This window comes from Gambusia affinis, linkage group LG16 (genome assembly GCF_019740435.1).
Source record: "Gambusia affinis linkage group LG16, SWU_Gaff_1.0, whole genome shotgun sequence".
Lineage (NCBI taxonomy): Eukaryota > Metazoa > Chordata > Actinopteri > Cyprinodontiformes > Poeciliidae > Gambusia > Gambusia affinis.
In genome coordinates this window covers 13,477,032-13,500,419 of record NC_057883.1, presented here as the reverse complement: position 1 = coordinate 13,500,419, position 23,388 = coordinate 13,477,032, and the positions used below count along the sequence as shown (strand labels likewise).

The 23,388-nt window shown below is 37.9% G+C and overlaps 1 protein-coding gene across 1 annotated transcript in view; it reads left to right on the top strand.

The window, feature by feature from the left end:
* The window catches only part of crybg1a (crystallin beta-gamma domain containing 1a), a 40,741-nt gene that overhangs the window by 12,111 nt on the left and 5,242 nt on the right, over positions 1 to 23,388 (top strand). The window contains exons 3-12 of the mRNA XM_044141930.1: positions 2,049 to 2,187; positions 8,273 to 9,603; positions 11,226 to 12,295; positions 12,933 to 18,391; positions 19,175 to 19,213; positions 19,294 to 19,412; positions 20,182 to 20,359; positions 20,970 to 21,109; positions 22,708 to 22,834; positions 22,913 to 22,948. Coding sequence (XP_043997865.1) covers positions 2,049 to 2,187; positions 8,273 to 9,603; positions 11,226 to 12,295; positions 12,933 to 18,391; positions 19,175 to 19,213; positions 19,294 to 19,412; positions 20,182 to 20,359; positions 20,970 to 21,109; positions 22,708 to 22,834; positions 22,913 to 22,948 — 8,638 coding nt within the window. The remainder of the gene's footprint in view (positions 1 to 2,048; positions 2,188 to 8,272; positions 9,604 to 11,225; positions 12,296 to 12,932; positions 18,392 to 19,174; positions 19,214 to 19,293; positions 19,413 to 20,181; positions 20,360 to 20,969; positions 21,110 to 22,707; positions 22,835 to 22,912; positions 22,949 to 23,388) is intronic.

Genomic DNA, 23,388 nt, shown 5'->3' with positions numbered 1-23,388 from the left:
TGATGACAGTCATGTAAGAGCACGATCAGACTGTGGCGAAATATTAATTCTCTCATGACTACATTCGATTAGAATTGACTAGTTTGTACTTGCTTTACTGGAGAAAGATTAGTCACTTTTAAGAAACACAGGAAACCTGAAGGATTGTGCGTCGAAGTGAAAAAATTGGATTAAAATTTTATAAGGTGTTGTGAAAGTAAAAGGTGTCACCTCACTTAGATTGGTCAGGCCGGAAGCAGACAACAGGCATACAAAAAACCCCCCAAAAAAACTGCATGATTATCAAACATAAAAAACTGAAAATAAAGTAAGGAGTGATTATTTTAAAAACCCCCCATTCAATAAAGCAACTGATTTGTGGAGCTTTAAATACGGCATTTTAAAAAGATTTGAAATAACCAGGTCTGTGTGTGACTGATATAAAATCAGAATGGAAAAAATATATAAATCAGTACTTTGTTTCCTCTATCTTCTTGTAAGTTAAAAACACCACACCTTCTTACCTAATGTCTTAGTTGTAACAAAAGCTTCAAGAATAGACAGGTGCTGCACAGCTTGAGCCGTACCTGAAGTATTTTGGCATCAGTAACATTTAAAAATGTTGGCGAGGTCTGGAATCTTCATAAGCTAAAGTTATATGAATAAGACTCATGTGAGGTAATTGTGTGATTAGCAGCTTCTCTCTATTACATTTGCTTCTTCTGAAATAGGCCACCCATAAAAAGAAGACACCTAAAGGCAGCAACTCTCGAAAACACAACAGAAGGCCAACATCACCTTTAAATTTTGTCCCTTTACATCCACAAACTTCCATGCATTTTGGGGGTAATTTTATGTGATAGACCACTTTTGCAGCTGAGTCTTAAATCTTTTGTTTTGTTCCCCTTTTTCTCCAGAAACAAAAACATCTGCGCAGTCATGTGAATTCATAAATAAAAATGATGATACATATTTGTATCAGTATGTACATCTTATCCAGGAAATCTTTGTCAGTAGGGAGAACATAAAAAATGATGGTAACAAGTAAGGCGTGGCATAAAGGCATTCATGCAAGCCACATGTCTGATAGCTCTCTACAAGTTTTCTAGTCTTGCAGTCTTAATGCATGAATGAGTGCATTAAGAGTGTCGGTCACTTAAACTTTATTTTACATGTTCTGTATTTAGGTTGAGCAACTACAAAGATTTATTAGTACTTTAACAGTGTTTTTGGATATGTTTTAGGTCTGCAGTCAACAGATTACTAATGTTGAGAGTCTGCCAGGGTTCTCTCTCAAAAGTTGTGATTTTCTGCCATCTTGCGGTGAAATACAGTATCGCAAAGATGAATGTACTGTGGTACTGTGTATGAAGTAAATCTACTACAATGCAACGCCCTGCTTTGTTGAAGTACCTTCATATAATTTAATATGTGCAATTCTGTTTTAAATATCCGCTGTGATGTAGACATGGTCAGAAAAATCTGATCCCAGTTGAGCCTCTGCATGTTACGCTTCTTCTGCTGCCAGATAAAGTACGCTAAATGCTCCCTTGCAATGTTGAAATAAGCTGGAATGACTGTTAGGCTTTCAGTCTCTTTGTGATCTGCAAAGCAAGAAAGTTGAGCTGTGGCAAAACCACTCCTCAAAAACAGAAGCACCTCCTAATACCACACAGACGTACTACGATCCTCAGCAAGGCTGTAATTGCTCGGCAGCAGCGTGAACGTTGTCCATTTTCTGCCTCGGTTTTGTGTGTGTTGTCAACTTTCAGCTGTCAACTGTCAGTGCCTGAACACACCAAGCTGGAGGTGTTGTTTTTAAGGACTATTAGTTTTTGGGGACAGCCCACGGTCATGCTGCTAATGGAGCTGAATAAACACCATCTTTTGCATTAAATAATGCAAGAAACACATTTTGCACATCAGAGCTATCCCAAAAGTCATGATGGAAATATAAACTTAACTCTGTACAATGAATGGGGAAACAAAAGCCAGTGACATAACATCCTGTGTTTCTCGGTTCCCCGCCCCCTCTTCTTCTCTGCCTGCTTCCTGCTTTTCTCCACCAGGAGCGAAGACCAGATGAGCGTTTCCACAGAGTGCGGTTTCCGGCCGGGATCGGACTGGGACCCTCATTCTGAGTACTCCTCTCTATACAACTTGGATATGAACCCTCCGTCCAGCCCCATGTCTCCCTCCAAACACAAGGTGGGTTTTTACTACTTTTAAGGTTTAATATCTGAGGGACTTGTGCAAAAGTGGATTTTGTCACAATGAGCTGGGAATTAGAAATTTGCTTTTGAGAAATTTTGATTGCAATAGGTTTTTTTAATTTGCATTTGGTGCCTGCAGATATGTGAAAAAAAGAGTGGATTTTCAGGGTGCTGAGGTCACTTGGACAGCAGATTTCTTCTTTTGTGTGTTTAAAGACATTATTAGGGATCTTAGGCAACTCAAACTTAAATGTGCTTTGTAAGCTTGTGAGGACAATAAAAAAGGTTTGTTAGACTTTCAAAATCATAGGTTAAAATTGTGTTCAATAAATAATAGAAAAATTTGGCTCCTGACCTGCAAGATACATATTCAATTCAGAGTGGCTCAGCCTATGTACAGTAAATAAAATGTTTAAGCACTATCAAATGTGTATCTATTTAAGTTTTAAATGGCATACTTCTGCAATATACCACCCTAATGATGCTTAGTCAGTAAATTAGTAGCAGGAGTTGTTTTTCCTGAGGTGCTTTACTTCTGTACAGTAGCTGGCACATTTCAGCAAACCTTTGTTGATGGGAGAAATAACAATTTTGTTTCATCAGCAAAGAAGGCATAAAAAGGAATGTGTGAGGGAATTGAAAACAAAAGTCTCATGATTATTTGGTCAATTAGTCATTAAATCCTAACTGATGTTCTAACAGAAATTAAACCGTTATCTGGGCTTGGAGATAATCAATAAAAAGAAGCATTATATTTTCTCAGCAATGAAGAATGTGAAAAACATGAAATACATAAAAATAAAATCTGTAAAATTTAATTCAATGACCCTTTCTGAATATATCTAAGGTCCATCAGTCCTTCTGTTTCTTTATCTATCTGCCCATTTGTCATCCATCCATCCATCCATTCTTCCATCCAACCATTACTTTAATTAAAGTAAAAATAGTCTGCATGGTGGCAGAGTTGGCAATGCTGTTGCTTTGCAGCAAGAAGGTCTTCAGTTCATATGTGAGCCTGGGGGTTTTCTGCATGGAGTTTGCATGTTCTCCTTCTGCATGTGTGGGTACTCCAGCTCCCTTCAACACTCCAAAAACATGACTGTTAGGCTAATTGGTCTTTCTAATTGCCCTTAGATGTGAGTGTGTGCGTTCATGGTTGTTTGTCCTGTGTGTGTCTGTGTTACCCTGCGATCAGCTGGCTATCAGTCCAGAGTGTACTTTTCCTGTCACACAATGATTGCAGCAGATAGGCGCCAGCATCCCCACAGCCCTGCAATGATAAACAGATATAGACAATAGATGTACAATGGATGGATATTTACAGGAGAAACAGGAAGTCAGGAATCAGTCAAGGAAACAAAAATGAGTTGAGTTTGATCACTTCTCCTCTCAATCTAACAGCCCCTGATGTTCAGATCCTGAAAACATAACATACTGTTTTTAACTTTCCAACATGACTGGCATGTTCTGATAGTTGCAGGCATGGCGTTACATAATTTACAAGATCATTGTCAGTAGTATTTTTTTTATATTTTGTTGTACTGGAATGAATATTGTCTCTGAATCAATTTTAAAGAAGGGCAAACTCTAAGGATGGCTTACAAAGAAAACAAAATGCGTAATTACAATTCTTGCTTTAGTAATTTGTCAAATATAGACCACGGGACTACAGGTCGGGTCTTTATATTCATAGTTACACAACTTTCAACAACCCAAGCAGTCCAAGCAATGGGTGGAACTTAAAAATATTCCAAATACGAAAATATTTCAAACACACAAGCTTCTGCTTTGCAGAGAAGAGCAAAGTTATGTCTGTGAATTTAAAAGCAGACAAAGTAACCAATACTGATGGAAAATGTAATTAACTAGAGTCTTTGACTGCAGAGGCAACAAAGCAGGTAGCAGAATACAAAAGATAAAAGCCAGAGAAAGCAAAACAACCAGAGATTTGTCTCTGAAGAAATAAATCTGTGACTATGTATTTACTCAGAGGGAGGTTATAATTAACCAAGTGGTAGGTGTGGTCTTTACTGAAATCTGCTACAAAACGGGAGTTTTACTTTGGAAGTGTAAGTTTTATCGACTGAATTTGGACATACCATTTATTTGCAACTTTTTTTCAACTCCCTACGACTTTAACCAATCAATGTTATTCCAGCCTTAAAATTACTTTTATTTAGACTTATGCTGCTATCATTACATTTGTGTTATACTCTGAGTATTTTTGTTACATCATACCTTTGAACGAAGAAAAGTGAAGCAGGATATTTTTTTTCAATATGTTGTAACTCTTTATTTAATGATTTGAATGGTACATTATGGCACTATGACTATGGAGTAGGCAACCATGAAAATATTTAACAAGTGATCTAATAATATGCCTGTTGAAAACAAAATAAAATATTTTTAACATCAATATAGTTAACTATATGTTTTTTATGACTATCAAGGTATTTGGAACTTACACAACATAATTACTGAAAAATGTAAGTAACCATCGAAGGATTTGTTGATTTAGTGAACTGTGCCACTTTTAGACTGTCGCGTGTTCCTCTAGGCCAGTTTCAGTCTGTCTTCCCTTTTTGGTGGCAGGAAGCCATCATAAATATGTAGCCCACATTATGCTGTTGCTGTCATGTTTAATTACTTAATACCCTTTAAGATTTGGTCTAAATAACTGCATAGAATCTGAACATGCCTGGGCGTGTTTTTTTTTTTTTTTTTTTTTATATTAAACCAGTCAAACCAGTCCTCTGTTCTATTTGCATCAATGGGAGTGCTTAACAAGAACTCCTGTTATGTGGAAGACAACAAAGTCCTGAATTGTAGAAATGTATACATAAAAAAAAATTTCTTTAACTTTATAGGTCTTTTTGGATGAAAGTATTACTTTTCAGAGTGTTTATTCCTGTATTACAATCTGACATCGGAACACAAAGCAGAGCTCTGGCTGACAGATAAGGAAGTGGAGTACAATACACACAGATGTGGCACACAATCTCCACCTACCTAACATTTCTTTCTGCTTTGGGTAAATAAAAGGTGAATGGTGGCTGGAGAAGGGCTAATACAGCACAGTGGCAGCTATTCATTTAGAGACTACGGGTAATGATTGAAAGACCTAAAGGCTCACTGGATATTTCATTCAGGTTGTTTTTGTTCAACTTCCACGCGGTGGATTTGTGAATAGCTGGAAACAATCTGGAGGTAAAGTAGAACAGATTTGATCACTTCTTGAAGGTAAAAGGAGTTGAGATCAGAGTGTCTCATCAGTTTTAAAAAGCCGGACAAACTCATATTTGCCAAGTGGAAATATGTACTTTTTACGTCAGTGGTTAGTATATTAACCACTTTCAAAGACTGTTGAATGTATTCCCATTTGTCCCTGAGCAGTTTGACTTAATTCTGGTGGTTAGCTTTTTAACTGTATAATTCATACATAGGCTTTACGAATGTACTGTTCAATCCTGATTTGTCCTGCATAATCAGAACAGCAGATAACTGTTGATCTACTTTTATGCAGCTTTAGAATAATAAAAGGGTGTGTTTGCCCTCAGTAGCAATAGACATGTCTGTTATCTGTGGGAATGTGAATGCCCCATAGTTTCCCTTTACTTGTGAGCTGATCATTTACCTCAGAGTAGAAGACAGAGCTATTTTTCGGTTTCTCTTCTATTTTTCTTCTAAGAAGACTAACTGTTTTCAAGTTGTCAACTGGAAAGCAGGACAACTACAGGTAGGAAAGTAGAAACAGTATCTGTTCCTGTCTACTGTATAGCAAATCTCAAAGTCCAGGAAGTCAAATTGATCAGGAACTGGGTTGTTGCTTGGGGCGCTGGTTTCTGTTGTTCTCTCTTTGTGGTCCATGTTTTTCGTCCGCACATGTTTTATTTGCTTTGACATTACCATAGCAGATTTTGCAATGTAAGCTTTCTTTTCTCTGTGTCGACATTATGGATTAATTTAGCTTTTCTGTGAATTCTGTTTTAGAATTTTAAAAAGTTATTGCGAAAGCTACATGAGTAAGATCTTAAAATCAGTTCATTTTAAGAGATAGATCCAAAAATTAATACTTGTAAATCATATAGATTCATTAAACACAAAGCAACCTTTCAAGCCTTGATGGATATTGAATGAAATATTGGCTAATGAAAACCCAAAATTTAGTTTCTCTCTAAGTTTGAATATTACATGAGACTAATAATCTATTTTTTAAATAGAGAAAAATTTTTATATGATCTAGTTAATCATTGGAAAGACTAATGGCTAAACAGCTGTTCAGAAATCTGTCATTAACTCCACAGGGAGGGCGAGCCACCAATGGTCAATTGTAACAGAGCTGGTTGTTCACAGAATACTGTTTCTAAGGACATTAATGGAAAGTTTAGTGAAAGAAAAACATATGGTGGAAACAGGTGCATAATTAATATATATCCCCTGCCTTGAGATTATTGTGTAGCAAATCCGATTTAGAGTCAGGGGGAGATTCAAAAGGTGTTGATTGTAAAAGTAATGCTACATGTGGCTGCCTCTGTGGATCTAAATATTTTACTTCATTTATTGCTTATGGTTAGTATCTAGTCATGAAAAGTGACCTTTGATCTGTGCCTGAAAGGCATTTTTATCAGTTGGTTAGTCATTCAGATTGATATTTTCATATTATACTATGTCTGCAGCCTTTCAAATTAGGAATAAAGGAGAAGAAAACATAGGATACTTCACAACTGAGTCACCACTTGAAAGCTTGAATCCACTCTGATTTTGAATCTTGCACTAGTCACCAAAATTTGAATATTTCAAAGCTGAACTTGGAACTTTTTAGAAGGTATTAATTTGAATACTACTGGAGATACAGCTATGATCACATATGACATGTGAACTTTTATGCACTGAAGTACTAGTTCCTAACCGTTCCTTTTTTTATTAAATCTGACACTAATCTGACTTGTATTTGACCTGAAATATTGATTAGATCCTAAATATTGGCCAATTGTGATCTTTTTGTTGCTTTTTTTTTTTTTTTTTTTTTTTTTTTGGATTAATTGGTGATTTGTCCTTTAAAATATCAGACTCATTTGAAATACGGATGGCAATGTAGGTTAAAAAGTTTATCACAGTGAATGTGATAATAAAAATAAGCAATATTTGAAGAGGTATTGCAGACTTTTTTGGCCATATATTGAATATTTGAGATTGATGATAAATCCTAGTTAAAGAAAAAAAACAACTTACTAGTCAAGAAACAGTTTGATTTTCTACAAAGCTTAATTGGAACACTAAATAAGTAGAACAGTTTTAGCATTAAGCTACACATGAAAATGTTATATATTCATATTTTTAATAATACTTACAGTTATTCCTACTTTCAGGGAACCTACACAGGAAAAAATAGTAAAAGTAACTTGAGAGGTTGATAGACATTATTGATTAGAGTTTGTCATAGAAATATTAAATCAAATTTGTATGCCAGCTAAAAATAATTCACTATAAATGTTACAGAAAATTTTCATCCCAGCCTGAAGCAAAAATAAATATAAGTAAATTTAGAGAAGATGTGTATACATTATTCATATAAATTTCTGTTATTGCTCATGAGACATGAGGAAGCCTAACAATTATTCATGACACATATGGTATTTCCACATCTAAATTACAAGGCTTTAAAGCAAATTTGCTATGTCAGTTTATCCTCTTTTGCATTCTACATAAGGTTTAACAATGTCAAAAAAGGTATTATGAAATTTGTTTTGAGATTCAGGCAAGGATTTTTGACATTTGGTCTAGTTTACATATAACAAAGTACAGTAAGGTATTGTTTTTGTTATTTAAAACTTGCACTTATCAGTTTAAATAATTGCAAAACAAGAGATATTTCTTGCTCCAATATTTTTAAAGAGAGATTAGCACCTTCAAGTAGCAGCTAAAACAACTTAAACTGCAGACATTCTCCTGGTTTAGCTTCAGGCTTAATGTGTATTCCGTTGCATATCTTTCAGATTTATTTTCTTTTCATGTTTGATGAGATCCAACCGAAACATCTTCCTTATTTTTACATCCTCTTTTGTTCTTCTTCTTTTCAGGGGGAAAAGAAGGGAGTCTTTGGTCGGATCAGCAGCTTATTCCAGAGAAGAAAGAGCAGCAGCAGCCAGCATCAGTCAAACACCTCCACAAATTTGAGCACACCAACTTCTCCTGTGTCTCCCCACTCCCCTGTATTCCATGTAGAAGATGGGTTAAAGCCTCTGGTCAATTCTCAAATGGGGTCACATGATGCATCCCCTAGAACTGAGCTCGACGACTCCCTCAGTCAAAGCTCCAGCCCCAGCGTGGCCTCTCTGATTGCAGATGGCACGGATCTCCCGTTCGCAGACAGCGGCAGCAGTGGCAGGAGCAGCGTGAGGGATCTGCGTGTGTCCAGGATCAGCAGTGCTGGAGCTCAGAAGAATTCTGGGAATGTGACGCCCACCAGTGCAGAGCTTCCATCTGCTGCTTGTCCAAACTCCGAAACAGATTTAGGCTTTGCAGAATCAGTGGTGGAAGAAGTTAGCAAGAGATTGCAGGTTAATTTGGACAACAACGTCCAGAATTACAGCGAGGAGAACGTTGTCACCCCTACCACACCGATGTCAGTTAAATCCCCACTTTCCTTGACGTTGGACAGCCCGAAGTCTCCCAACTTAACCTCCATATGTTTGGCATCAAAGAAAACCGTAGTGAAAGTTGGAGAAAAAGGTCACAGCGCTGTGTTAAAAGGAATAACTTTAAGCTCTCAGTCATCTGTATCACATAGTACCAGCAGTCAGCAAGAAAAAAATGACCCAGATGCACAGAGGGGAAGTTCCGAAGTCAGGATACCTTCCAGCAGTCTGTCTGAGAAAATTGCAGCCGCGACATGGAGCCCTGTGCCTGAGGGAAAGCAAACAGCTGAAAGGGATTCTCCCGTTCAGTTCCATAAAGCCATCTGGGTGGAAACATACCTGGGAGATGAGACGGAGGAGGAGGGAGAGACGGATGTAATGAAACAGGAGGAGGAGGGCTTTAGGGTGGACTCACCTCCTGTGCTGGCCATACCTGTCAGAGTAATACCTGAGGATGAGGTGGTAACAAAGGTGGAAGCCCCACCCACCCCTTTGGAGAGTCTGCTATCCAGTGGCAGCTTGCCAGAGTCCGACATCACCAAGGCAGCGACTTCAGTGGAGTTTCAAACATTCCCACAGGAGCCGAGAGAGCCCGACACCAGCACGATCCCAGAACCTGAGTCACTGGGAGAAATCCGCTTGACTCGCAACACTGTGAGTCTGCCGTCAACCAAGGTTTTTGCCCAGAAAGTAATTATTGAGCCAGAGCTGAGTTTCGAGGACAACAACGAAGCTTTAACTTCTGAGACATCCAGGACAGTAGAGCTAAAGGGGTGAGTTTTATTTTCTCTTTGTTATGGTGTCATTTTTCCCTTTGATCACTGAAAAAGCAGAAGAGCATAAAGTCTGCACGGAACCTGATATCCAAGTTCCCATGTTTTTTTGTAGCCAAGCAAAACAATAAGCTGAGCTGGTTGAGAGGCACTGAAATATTCATTTACAGTAGATAATATCAGTCACATACTGCTGGAAAAACTATGCTAAAAATTCACTTAAAGTGAATTTATTAAGGAAGTAATGGACAATTTAGTTAAATAATTGTGAAGTATTGTTACTTTTCTCAAGGATTGTTCAAAAGTGTTCACCTTTATGGATGTGTCTTTGGTTTATTGCCTTCTAAACTATTTTATAACTAAAAAAGATAAGTTGTTTTAGCGATTCCAACCAAGATTATTTATTTACCTTTTTTAAAACAATGTACCATCCTGGCTGAAGTTGGTGATGCATAAACAAGAGTAGGTGAAAACATCAAAAATAGATCTCTTGTGTTTGGACTTTATGCAAGCAGTGTGTTTTACAAATTGTGAGACACATCACTAATTTCTTCAAGTAAAAAGGCATTTAGTCTAAAACTGCTTAAATAGAGGACAGAATTATTGTCACTGGAGTATTTTAAGACAATTATTATCAGATTCCTTTTTGTTACAGTTTTACATAGACGATCTGAGTTTCTGAAAGAAATCTGATCATTTCTTATCTATTGAGATGTGATTTACAAAATCCTCTATGGTGATAGTCATATTATCATTCTTGATGGCATTATGGAGTAAACAAAGAGATAAACACCAAAGCTGCTAAACAGACACCAGTTTCTTTCATAGATTTTTGACATTTAGCTCCCATGGGCCAGTATAAAGCAACTCAATCCACTAGGACATGGTACACTACAACTACCATGTCAGACTTTTGATATGGTAGTTGTACCATTAATTTTATATCACAATGTCTAAAAACTTTCATGGCTATCTTGTCAGTCCAACAAAAAAATTTTCCCCAAAATCTTGATTCTTTTTGACAAATGCAAAATGTGTCACTGGTTACTCTGCCCAATCTCTTACTTAATGTTGAATCTTGAATGCTCACTTTAACTAAAGCAAGTGAGCTCTGCAGGGGTATATATGTTGTTCTTGGTTCTTCTGTGACTTTCTGAATTAGTCATTGATGCTTTCTTCAAGTAATTTTGGCATGCCAGCCAGGCCTGGAGAGGTTCCCCACCGTTTCCGTTATTTGTGGGTAATAAATCTCATTGTGGTTCACTGAGTGCCAATGTCTTAGAAATGACTCTTTAACTCTTTCCTGACTGATAAATGTCATTAAATTTGTTTCTCATCTGTACTTGAATTTTCTCACATCAAGGCATGAGATATTTCATTTTGAGATTGTTTATCTGACGTCATGATACTGGTTAGGTTCTCTATTTTTTGTTTCTGTAGGACGGTTAGCAATCAGGCATGTGTGGCTAGTGAAATTGAATCAAAAATACGCTTTTTAAAGAGACTATATACTGTTTCACATTTAAACATTTTATATTTACTATAATAAACTCTGTACCTTCTATCATTGTTTCACAGATATCCTATAAAACAAGCATTCATTTCTACTTCTTCTTTGACAGATTGACAAGCTTCCAAAAAGACAATGAAACTGAAATCAAAGATAACAAAACCGAAGTACCAAGAACACCAGACGAGCCCTCACTGTTCAACACTACATATACTACTGAATCCATAGTTGAAGAAGAAACTAAGACCCCTGCTTCTGGAGTTAGTATTGCAGCTTCAGATATGAGCAAACCCAAGTTGCAAGATGGAGACGTTGGAGTAAAAGCTCAAAGTAGTCACATAGCTGCTGCCAAGCAAGGAATTAAAGGAGCAGTAGACAACTTGCATGCTTTCACAGGAAGTGGAACAAATACCTCTTCATCTGCTGCTGGACTTAAGTTGAAGACTGTCTCAAGAAAGACTACAGCAGGCACAAAAACAGAAAGTTCCAGTGATTATCCTCCATTTAAGGAGCGTAGCACTGAGAGACGCGTTTCTGCACTTCCAGTGTTAAAAGATCAAAGTGCTGTTAGTCACGCAAAGCCTAAAATTCCAAAAGTTTCGACATCAGAAACTGATGTGAAATCTCCAGAAGCATCTGATAAAATATCAGAACCTGATGTCTCTGGGTCAGCAGTTGTTTCCAAACTTCCAAAGCAGACTAGACCTAAAGAACTTGTCAAGTCTCCAACCAAATCAGTCAGAAAACCAAGCTTTGAAGAAACCAAAAATGTGAGAGTCACATCAGGAAATATTTCACCTACAAAATCTGTGTATAGAACAGGGACAAAGCTGAATAAGGAAAAGTCAGTTGAGGAGTATGCAGACTTTCTCAATGGAATGGAGCTTGAGCAAAGGACAGGTAAAAAGGTGAGCCATCCTGACAGGGACACTCTGCAACAACAGAGTAGTTCCTTCTTGGCATCAAAAAGTAAGTTGCCAGTTTCATCTCCAACAAGAAAAACAAATATCAGTATCACACCAACAAGCAGCCACAGCTTTAAAAAAGTGTTGCCTGGTCAGACTAACTCAGACAAAGGAGAATCAGTCCAGAAACAGATGCCAGAAGAGCAAGACGAAACTCCCATCGAAGAGAAACCTGAAAACGAAACACTGATGCTGCAGCCTGGAAGTCCAAAGAAAGGTAAGAGTCCAGTCATGGTCTATAGGCTGAGCTTTTTCTTCTTAGATAGTCTGGGTCAACTTTGAGGTTGTTGAAAATGTTTTGTCAGGTAATTTTATGTTTATTTGAGAAGTAGTTCTTAAAGCTGTTGGGTTAGGGTTTACATTATTGTAAAGTGATTTTTTATTTGTTGTTAGTAAACACTGTATTGATTTGTTTTTGTTAACAAGGGTCAATGTTGAGGCCGTTTTAAAAAAGATAAAATAAAACAAAAAATTAAACCATAGAATTTCTTTTTTGAATCTTCCAATTTTACTACATGCATTTATTTGTAAGATGCAAGTTGTTAAAAACTATTTTTGAAGTTATTTTAAAAAAAGTAATTTAAATCTTATTTTATTTTATATTTTTTTGTGGATGGCTTTTAGCTTTTGCACCATATTCAATCACAATAGATACAATAAATTCTGTCTATGTTACAAAACTGTAATAACAAACTTGCAAATTCAGCATGTCTGACTACATAAATAATTAAAACTCAATCAGATATCCACACCAACAAAGTACTGCAACTTGATGCACATCGTTGTAATAGAATACCTTCCTGATTTTTTTCACCTCAGTTCCCTCGAATAACATTTGTGTTTGTCTTTTTCAGGAACAGGAAGTATGCCACCACTGAAACCATCCAAACACCTCTATAAAAGAAGCATGAGTCATGAAGAGAATGACACAGCAGGTCTTTCTTCTTCTCCCACTAAGCAGGAGAAAAATGTGTTCACAAGGCTCAATAAGCCAAACGAAAACATCAGACAGCATGGAAAATTTCCTGTGAAGGAGCAAACTGAGACTTCATCATCCGGGAGCAAGCTTCCCACAAGAAATCAGAGAATCGCCAACAAAGTAAAGCCCAAAATCCAGGAACTCTCATCAAAATATGAGAATTCAAATCTCAACGCAGTTAAAGACACAACTGTGATTGGTAAAGAGTCTGCCACTGCAGATACTATGAAGGACAGTGACAGTAAGTGTGCAGAGCAACACATTAAAATGGCAGAAAAAGAAACTAAAACCCGTCAAACTACACTGGAAGGAGATGCTAAAGGTGGAGAGATTTTATCGGTTCAATCTGAGGAAATCAGGAATTCAAGAATTACAGACGAAACACAGATAATTGCACACCCAGTAACCATTGTAGACAAAGAAATAACAGCTAAGTCACTGGTTGCTGGTGGTAATAATGCAGAAACTGAGGAAGGAAAGCTGGAACCCAAAGAACCAAAACCAGAAAATGAAAAGGACAACAAACATAGGCAAAAAACACTATCATCATTTAAAACGTCCACTACACTTAAAGCCAAAGATGTGTCAGAGGAGCTGCCAAGCAAGACAAAATTTAAATTTACCAAAGAGAAAAACACTGCAGGTCAGGTTTTTGACATTAAACCAACCCCTAAGGATGTAACAAGTAAGTCAGCCAAACCTGAGCTGGATGTAGGCATTCATTATGACCCATCAACAGAAACTGGTCAGAAGGGAATAATGTCTACATTAGAAACAAGAAAGAATATTCCTGCTGAACTTGTCTCAGACTCACAGAGTCTAGCTGTAGGATCAGATGTTGTGTGCTCCCCGGACTATTTGGGGGATCCAACTAAAGCTTTAAATAACAGAGTATCCCAAACATTAACTGTGAAAGCAGCAAAAGGTTTTGATGTAGGGGAGAAAAATAAAGAGGAGGTTGGCTGGAAACCAGCTGAGGCTTTGGATGCAGAAACAGAGACTGTAACTGTTTGTGAATTGCCCAAGAATGTTGAAAATCAGTTAAACAAAGAGGCTCTTTTAGAAAACTCTGGAAGCAAGGAGAAAGACTCAAAGCCAGATGAAATGCTTAATCACACTGCAGTAGAAAGCACTGAGTCACAAAATAGTTGTAAAGAGAAGCTCAATGAAAGACCTGTGGACTTTGCAAGGAGAAGAATTACAGGTTCAGGGAAAGCAGGCCATCTCTCAACAGAAGAGAAAAGCTTGCAGCCTAAGGCTACAGAGAACCAACAGGCAGTAGTTACACATGTCCTGAAAGGAAAGAGAACCAAGAGTGAGGAAGCAGAGAGCAGAATAGTTGACACTACAGCAAGTATAATTGACATAAAACAGCAGAATTTACAACAAGAAACTTCACAAAGCGACTCCATGACTACAGAGAGACCAAAGCCTCAAAATATTGAACCACTGGGTAAAAATGAAAAGGGAGAAAAAGAGCTAATAACCAAAAGTAAGAAGATGAAAGATGACTCCAGAGAACTAATAGGCAATAATGATGATGTTGTAAAGGAAAAACCAGGTCTTGGAATATCAACTACTGACAGTGAAATGCTGGAGACTGAATCTGAAGATGGCTCCAAAGAAAAAGAGGAGATCATACTGAAAAACCAAACTATGAGTAAAACAACAGAACAAAATGCTCAGAGGTTAATTAATTCTAAAACTGGAGAAAAAGGTGGAAATATAACAAAACAAGGCAGATATGAAAATCATATATCGGATAATGGACAAAAGGTTGCAAACACTGAAGAAGAAAAGACAAAGGAGACTCAAGCTGTAAAACGATCATTAGTGAGCACTCACGTTGAAGAAAACAATGTAAAACCTGAAGTCTCAGAGAGCTTTGGGAATGAAATTGTAACAGCTAACAGTGAGGATGGAAAACAAAAGGTTCAGACAACCAAAACTGTTCTTGAAAAATCGACTAATCAACAAGGTCAAGTGGTGATAGTGACTGGTAATCATGATGGAGAATCATCAGAATCTGAACATCTGAAATCTGAAATTACTGATTCATCATTGCAAAGTTTGTCAAATGAGACAGAAACTCCAGGACATGTTAGTAAAGATAGCAACCAGCAAGTCCAGAAAATGTTAACTGTTGGTGACCAGGATATAGTATCTTCAGAATCTGAACAACTAAAGTCTGAAATAAGTACTTCCTCAATGCAAATTATTGTAAATGAGCAAGCAGCTCCAGATCATTCCAGTGAAGTTAGCAACAAACAGGTCCAGAAGCCAACAATTGTTGGTGACTATGAAGGGAAGCCAACAGAATCTGAATTTATAAAATCCGAAATCAGGATTTCATCATTGCAAAGTCTGATAAATGAGACTGAAGTTCTGGATCATACAAACAAAATTATCAGTCAACGGCACCAGGCAACAATTACTGCTGGTGAACAAGGTGAAATATCAACAAAGATTGAAGGTGCAAAATCTGCCAGGAGTGAGACGCCAAGAACAGAAGCACCTGAGGTCACAGCAGGAAACCATATTGAACACAAACCAATACCAGGCTCTGAAGGAGATAGAGATGACTCTGCAACAAAAGATATCTTGACAGAAAGTTTGGTGAATGAGTTAGAAACTGCTAATATAAGAAATGACCCTGGAAGCCTCCAAGAGTTCAGCCCAATAAATGATAGAGACAAAGATGCAGACAAATTAAAACAAGCTGAAAATGGATTGGGGGAATCTGAACATTTGAGACACAAATCAGAAAAGCAACCAGATACCGATGTTGAAGTTCAGGATAGAAATGATACCCAGGATGCTCACTCTGCAGTTGGAGATTTGGTGAATGAAACAACAAATGTTCAGAAGTCAAATACTGATGTGATGCAAGAAAAGGAAATCAAAAAATCAAATCAAGAATCGAAATACTTTGACATAAACTTCAAGTTAAGACCAGAAATGTTGGAAGGCAAAGCTTCAGAAGAGACCAGAGAAAGTCAAATCCAAGATTTTAAACCTACAACCAACATGGGTCAAAGTGATAAAGAAACTAAAGACAAGACTACAAGTAAGGATCAATCAAATGACAGTTTAGTAAATGAATCAGTGAATGAAAATATCACCAGCAAATTTGAAGTCAAGAAAGACACCAAGTCCACTGTCTCTGGTGACACAAATGAAAGTTTAACAATATCAGGTCAAGAAAAGTTAACAGGATCTGAGTCAGAGACATTAAGAATGGAATTTCAAGAGAAGAAAATACAAAACTATGACATGAATGCAACCCAAGATCCTGATTATCTACTCTCTCATAATGATAGGAAAGAAAAAACAGAATTTCAGGATTTATCTTCTGAAAGTTTGTCGAGTGAAACAGTAACTTTGAAAGACATCAGTGGAGTTTTCAATCTAGAAGTCCAAAGATCCAAAACTACTGGAGAAAAAGATGAAGATTTACCAAACCTAGATCAAAAATTCAAAGATTCAAATTCTTCAATAACTGAAGTTGGCACAAAGGAAATTGGGAAGGAACACAGCATCCAGGATCATAGCACTGAAGATCCTAAAGATGACTGCGAAGCTAAGGTCAGGGAATCACTGCTAGTAGCTACAGAGCAGACCGAGAAGCCCTCAACAACTACAGGACAAAATAGTGGTACAACACCAGGACAAGACAAGACAGCACAATCTGCCCCAAATGCTGACCTAAAAGAAAAACTGGAGTCAGTAATACCAGCAGAGTCAAAGACTGAAATTCAAGAGCTGAATGTCAGAGCTGACGAAGTAACGATTCATGACGATTCTAAAGAAAAAACAGCCCCAATTGACCCATCAGTCGATCAGGCAAAGAATATTGAAATTTACAAAGCAGACACTCAAAAAGAACTAAGTATCTTAACTGACAAAGACAGTAAAGTTGAGATTAAATCAGAGATACATTCCAATGTTTCTGATGATACTGTTTCAAGAAACCTTCAGGAGAAGATACCAAATGTTGTAGGGAATACAGATAACCTGACTGCTGCCAAAGAAAAACAGGATGCAAATGTCACTGCAGTGGTTCAAAATATAGCAAACACAAGTGTTTGCGCAGACCAAAAGAAAGCATATCCCATTGGTCCAGTTCAAGTAAGAGTTAGGAATGATGCTCTGAAGACTGATGAAGACTTTGAAGAAAGTATTCAAGAACTTGAATCATCCGCAGAGAGATTCACTGCAGGTGGTGGTTTGAAACAGGAGGCACACAAAATTTCAAAAAAAGTAACAACTCAGTTCTTCGATTTTGACAACTCTAAGGGTCCAGGGAAACCGGTTCCACCCAAACGGACTCCATCTGCTTGGTTGGACGTGGAAGACCGTCACAAAAAGAAAAAGGGACGTAGAAGAAATGAAGATGAGACAGCTAGTGATGATGACTTACTTGAGCCAGAGGAAATTGATTACTTCCTCAACAGTGTCAGAAAAGGAGGAATACCCTTTTCACTCCCTCGAAAGAAACAGATTCGTAAAAAACTCCACTGCCCACCTTTTGCTCTGCCAGCCATCAAGGAGGACCACTTTGAGCGGACATTTGATCCGGAGGAATTTCATTTTGGCTTAAGAAAAATTGAGAGACGCATGGACCTTTCTCCAGCTATGGTAATCAAACAAACAAATGCTAACAGGAATACCAGAAGTACTGACTCTCAAGAGAACGGCACCTCAGCAGATAAACTAACAACTCATAAGGTTGAAGGACAGGATGAGGTCAAAGAGGAGACTCAAGTCAAAGAGGGAAAAACAGAGGGGCAAAACAATGAGCCGGGGAAGGTGACGTCAAGACTCGAGAGGATGTCCATCCTCACAGACTTGCTTAGCTCCCCTCGGACCTCCAGGAAGACAAGAATCGAAGCTTCCTCTACCTCAAACAGTACAATCCTGTCTAACCAGCAGCAAGACGTTATACCACAGAGCGTTACTGCCTTGCCTCTGCCTGTTCCCCCTGCTGATAACAGGGGCGTGAAAGATACAGATCAAAGCTTGATTACAGAAGGTGGAACAGTTGATGTTAGTGAGTCAGCATGCAGCTCCTCCTCTGTTCCTCCTCTGCCGGCACTCTCTGAGATGAACCTGCCTGATCATTTAGAGAAACAGCTCAAGAAAGACACACCAGACGAAGAGGCCTCCTTGGACTTTACACAGACAACTGACCTAACCACTCCTGCTATGGAACAGTTGTCAGTTACAAATAAATCCATTGTGGATGTGGGCCCGAAAAATCCTACAGTACTGCCTTCTACAACAAACTACAATCATGAGATATCTCAAAATGGACCTCATGCAACTGAAATCAAGGTAGTAGCTTTTTTGTTTCACTAACATATTTACTAATACAAATGATTCTGAAAGTCGCAGCTGCAAAGCACATATTTGTTTCTGCTTTACTCCCATGGAGACACAAGCCTCAGGTTGTATCTTGTTCATTTTTTTGTGTGTGTGTGCGTGTGTGTGTGTGCGTGGGCATGTGTGTGTGTGTGTGTGGTGAAAGAAGGGGTTTTCATACTTCAAGTTGCCAAGTTGTGAATCATTTGCAAGAAAGAACAAGAAACATGAGCACATATTCAGGGTGGCACTCTGCACAGGAAATATTTTGCAACATTTGTGCACGTGACTTTTCCTGACTGGGCAAAACTTTTGCATCAGTAAGCAAACAACATTGATATGAAAACTAAATGCATTCATAGTCGAAGGGTATGACACAACAAGCGACAAGCATTTATTTTATTGCTACAAGGAATTTGCAAAGAGAAACAATTAATTGACAGACGATGGATTGCTTTTAAATTTGTATGCATTTATTCAGAGATGAATTAATAAATGTGAAGTTAAATACAACATAGTAATGATTCAAGCAACTGTTAAATTTAATGGAAAAAACAGATTGAAATATACCACAAAATCTTACTTTTCTAGTAAGTTGCTAAAGTGTAGGTGGTGTCTTTTAGCAGAACAACTCTACCTATATAGATATATCAGATAACCATAACCTTATCCAAGCTTACCAACCTGAAGTTGACTTTTCCTTGGTTGATTTGCATCAAAAATAATTAAAGAATTGTGTCTTCACCTGTCTTGCAGAAACCTGTCGTTAGAGGGCACCACAGAAGACCTGGAAAAGTAGGATTTGAAATGTTACTAATTGCATTTTGTGACATATTGTTTCTTTATCGCACTGATGGTTCTGTTTGTTCATGCAGATAGTCATACACGAACATGCTCAGTTTGCTGGGGAGGCATTTGAAGTCTATGGTGATGTAGAAGATTCCACCTCAATGAAACTGTCTCCTGTGATATCGATCAAAGTCATAAGAGGATGGTATGGGATTCTACTAGCAGTTGTAAAAAAACATTTATATTTATTAATATAAGAGGAGTAGAGAAAGCATTGGGAAACATATAAAGCATTGTTTAACATGACATGTTTTATTATGGCTGACTGTTAGTATGACATGATGGTATGATATATATAACATGATCACAGTACTTTGCCACATCAGAGTTTTATCTGGTCAAAAATAGGATGAGTACCTGAGGTTTGTTTTCCCTTGGCATTGCCATCTGATCTACTGGAGCAAATCACTTGAATCTGCAGTTTAACTACTGCAGATCAATCAGGATCTGCAGTAGTTAAAATATCAAACTTAAATCAAGAACACAAATATTTTCAAGATAATGTTCAGTACTGTAGAAAACTGTTTTGAGTGTGTAAGTTTCTTTCCAATTCAGATTAAAACATACTATCAATAACAGTATAACAATGCTTTTCTTGTCTTAATGTGTGCAGTAAGCACTGATCAAGTCTGCAAATATTTTGGTAAAAACAAATTCAAAGTGTTGCTTTTATTTATAGCAAAATAGTAGACAAGACACCTCTTTCTAGAGGTGTTAATAACATTGCTGAAAATATTTACCTTGGAATCAGTTATCAATCAAGTCCATAGAAATTTATTCAGCAGTAGCCCAGTTCAATCTTTGTGTTTATGGTAAGTCAGCAGGGCAGGGTGCCACTGATTCAGATTTTTTTTTGTGTGTGAATGTCTTTCTCTTACTTATGTTGTAGTGTCATCTTCTTACTCTGTTTTCAGCTGGCTTCTCTATGAGAAGCCTGGCTTCCAGGGCCGTATCTTTGCCCTGGAAGAGGGTCCCATGGACCAGCTAGTGAACATGTGGCCAGAGGAGGGAACTCCAGAGACACTAAATGAATTGGGTCAACCTGTTCCAACAGCACCAATGGTTGTAGGTTCCCTTCGGCTGGCAGTCAGAGTGAGTCATGATTCATTTCAGCTCATTCCATCAGTTCAACTCACTACTTCTGTATTAACACTGTCCCTATATCTATACTGGAGTAGAGTGTGGAATGAAAAGTCAGTCTTGATAGTCAAACTATAATAAAAACTCTACAACTCGCTAAATGTGTGGGAACTTATACTTTTGTCAGTAGTTTAGAAATATTCTGTCATCTACATTTAAAACTAGAAAAAAATCTTTGTCTTGTTTTAGGGTATCCTGTGACTATATGCAGAACTCTATAGTCACAACTGTTAGCACTTCTATGTTATGTTTTATTGCAGCAGAAAAATCTCTCAATTTTTATTGAGAGATTTTTCTGTAATCTCTTTGGAAAAATGTAAAACCTGGATCACTGGTACATCAATTCAGATTCATTTGTTTAAACATTTAACGAAATGAATGGTGGCACTGCAACAGACTGGTGACAGACTGGCAACCCTTTGAGTAGGTCTTAAAAAATGTACCTGATAAATGTTTTTTTTGAACTGGTGACACATGAATAAGCTTATGTGACCTATATTACACCAAAAGCTTAAGCAAAAAGTTGTGGTGTTTTAAAAACCTTATTTCTTTCTCCCTGTAGGATTACAGCATTCCCAGGATTGACCTGTACTCAGAGGTGAACGGGTTAGGGAGGATGTCATCTTATTGTGATGACACTCCAGAGCTCAGTTCTTACGGGATCCCACAGACCACTGGCTCGATTAAGATTCACTCTGGAATGTAAGTTTTGATGACATATAAACTCACTGTGCTGGGAAAATTTTCATGGGTGTAAATACAGTGCCTTACATATATTTTATCAAATTTAAACCACAGACATTAATGTATTCAATTTGGCAGCTAAAAAGTTTAAAATTGTGGCATTCCTATTTATTCAGCCCTCTTCTCTCCAATACTCATAAATAAAATTCAGCTCAAAAACCACCTAATTAGTAAATTATTCTATGTGTATTATAATCTCAGTTAAACCATAACAGCTCTGTGATGGCTTCAAAGGTTTGTGAGTGAACATCCATCCATCCATACATTTTATCCGGGGTCGGGTCGCGGGGCTAGCAGCTTCAGAAGGGAGGCCCAGACTTCCGTCTCCCCAGCCACTTATTCCAGCTCCTCCTGGGGAATCCCAAGACGTTCCCAGGCCAGCTGAGAAACATAGTCCCTCCAGCGTGTCCTGGGTCTTCCCTGGGGCCTCCTCCTGGTGGGGCGTGCCTGGAACACCTCACCGGGGATGCATCCAGGAGGCATCCTAACCAGATGCCCGAGTCACCTCAACTGGCTCCTCTCATTGTGAAGGAGCAGCAGCTCTACTTTGAGTCCCTCCCGGATGACTGAGCTTCTCACCCTATCTCTAAGGGAGAGCCCAGACACCCTACGGAGAAAACCCATTTTGGCCGCTTGATATGACTGAAGGAACTCAAGGAACTTTTCAGACAGGTCAGACATAAAGTTCTGGACTAACACTGAAAACCTCCCAATTGGAATCTGGTTATTGCAATGCTTCTTTTGTACAGGGATAAGAAACCTGTGTGAAGCTAAATAAAGGGGATTACTGGAAGAAAGGTTGGTGGTTCACCTCTTAACAAGATAGTGAGCCTTAGCACACAACTAGAGCAGAAATGGAATTGATTTGAACAAACCATATTCATGTGTTAGAAGGATCCAAAGTCCAGACATAAATTCAACTAAGAATATTTGACAAGATGTAAAAAAAAAACAGTCTCCATTCAATCTGACTAAGTTTCAGCAAATAAAATAGAATATGCAAAAGTGTCTCCCAATGTGCAAAAGTTGTAGAGACGTATTTCAAATGATTCGTAGTTGCAGTGGAAGGTGGTTCTGCAAATATTTGGCTCAAAGAGGCTGTAAATAAATGCGCCACTCTTTCCAAATTGTTACTTATAAACATTTGAAAACCATGCATAATTTTCTTCCCACTTCACAACTATGAACCACCTTGTGTTGACTTGTCAAATAAAATCCCAACAAGAAATCTTTGATGTTTGTGGTGGTAATGGGACATAATTTGAACAAGTCCAAGGGTATGAATGCAACACTCTATGTTGAATAATCTTTCTTGAGAATTGGAAAAAAAAATTATGTGAACATCATCTGTGTTGTGTCTGTGGAGGAATGTGAGCAGCAGGCCACAGCTTGTGGTTGTCATAGTTGAACTGCTGTGAATTATTGATGGTTGACGCCGCCTCATGGTTTAGACAGTGAGAGTGTTCCTGTTAGAACTGTCATGAGCTCCTTTGATTGGGAGCTTTAAATCAAAATTATATACATTTGGGTGATATAATCTCCTCCTTTTTGTGTAGCTGGTTGGTGTACTCTGATCCAGGATTTACTGGACTGCTTGAAGTGCTGGTGGAGGGAGAGTACCCCCACCCAGAGAGTTGGGGTTTCCCTGAGCCTTTCATTGGCTCTCTCAAACCACTCCGAATGGTAAAGTGTATTACTTATTTGTAATTCTGTAAAAATGTATTAGCTGTGTTTGGTTAATATTATATGTCTCGATTCCAGGGACCAATAAGGGTGGAGCATCCAACTGATGTTAAGGTTTGTCCCAGTTTCTATCACATCTTACTTATTTGACCTGTTCTTGTTTTACCACAAACATGATGTTGAGTCTTTTAGTTTTTTTTCCGTAAATACCAGACAGAACTCACTCTTAGAGGCAAAGATTGCCGCTGATAAGCAGAATAACTGAAAATCAGCCTCTGCGTGTTTGCCTGATGCTAACATTGCTGATGGCCTGGCTCAGATTCAGAGGGTTAGGAAACTCTGTGATTTATTGAAGCATGCATAACAGCCTAACAACAACCTAACAACCTAACATATGATAAATAATCAGGGATTTTCCTGTAAAATAATGATTCCAAACATGTAAAATGAATTGAGAACTTTGAAGTTATAGAAAAAAAATTGAAAACAAGAACTCTTTTGGTTTTATTAGGCAACAGTGGGTTGGTGGGTTCTTCAATAAACATAACAATAGG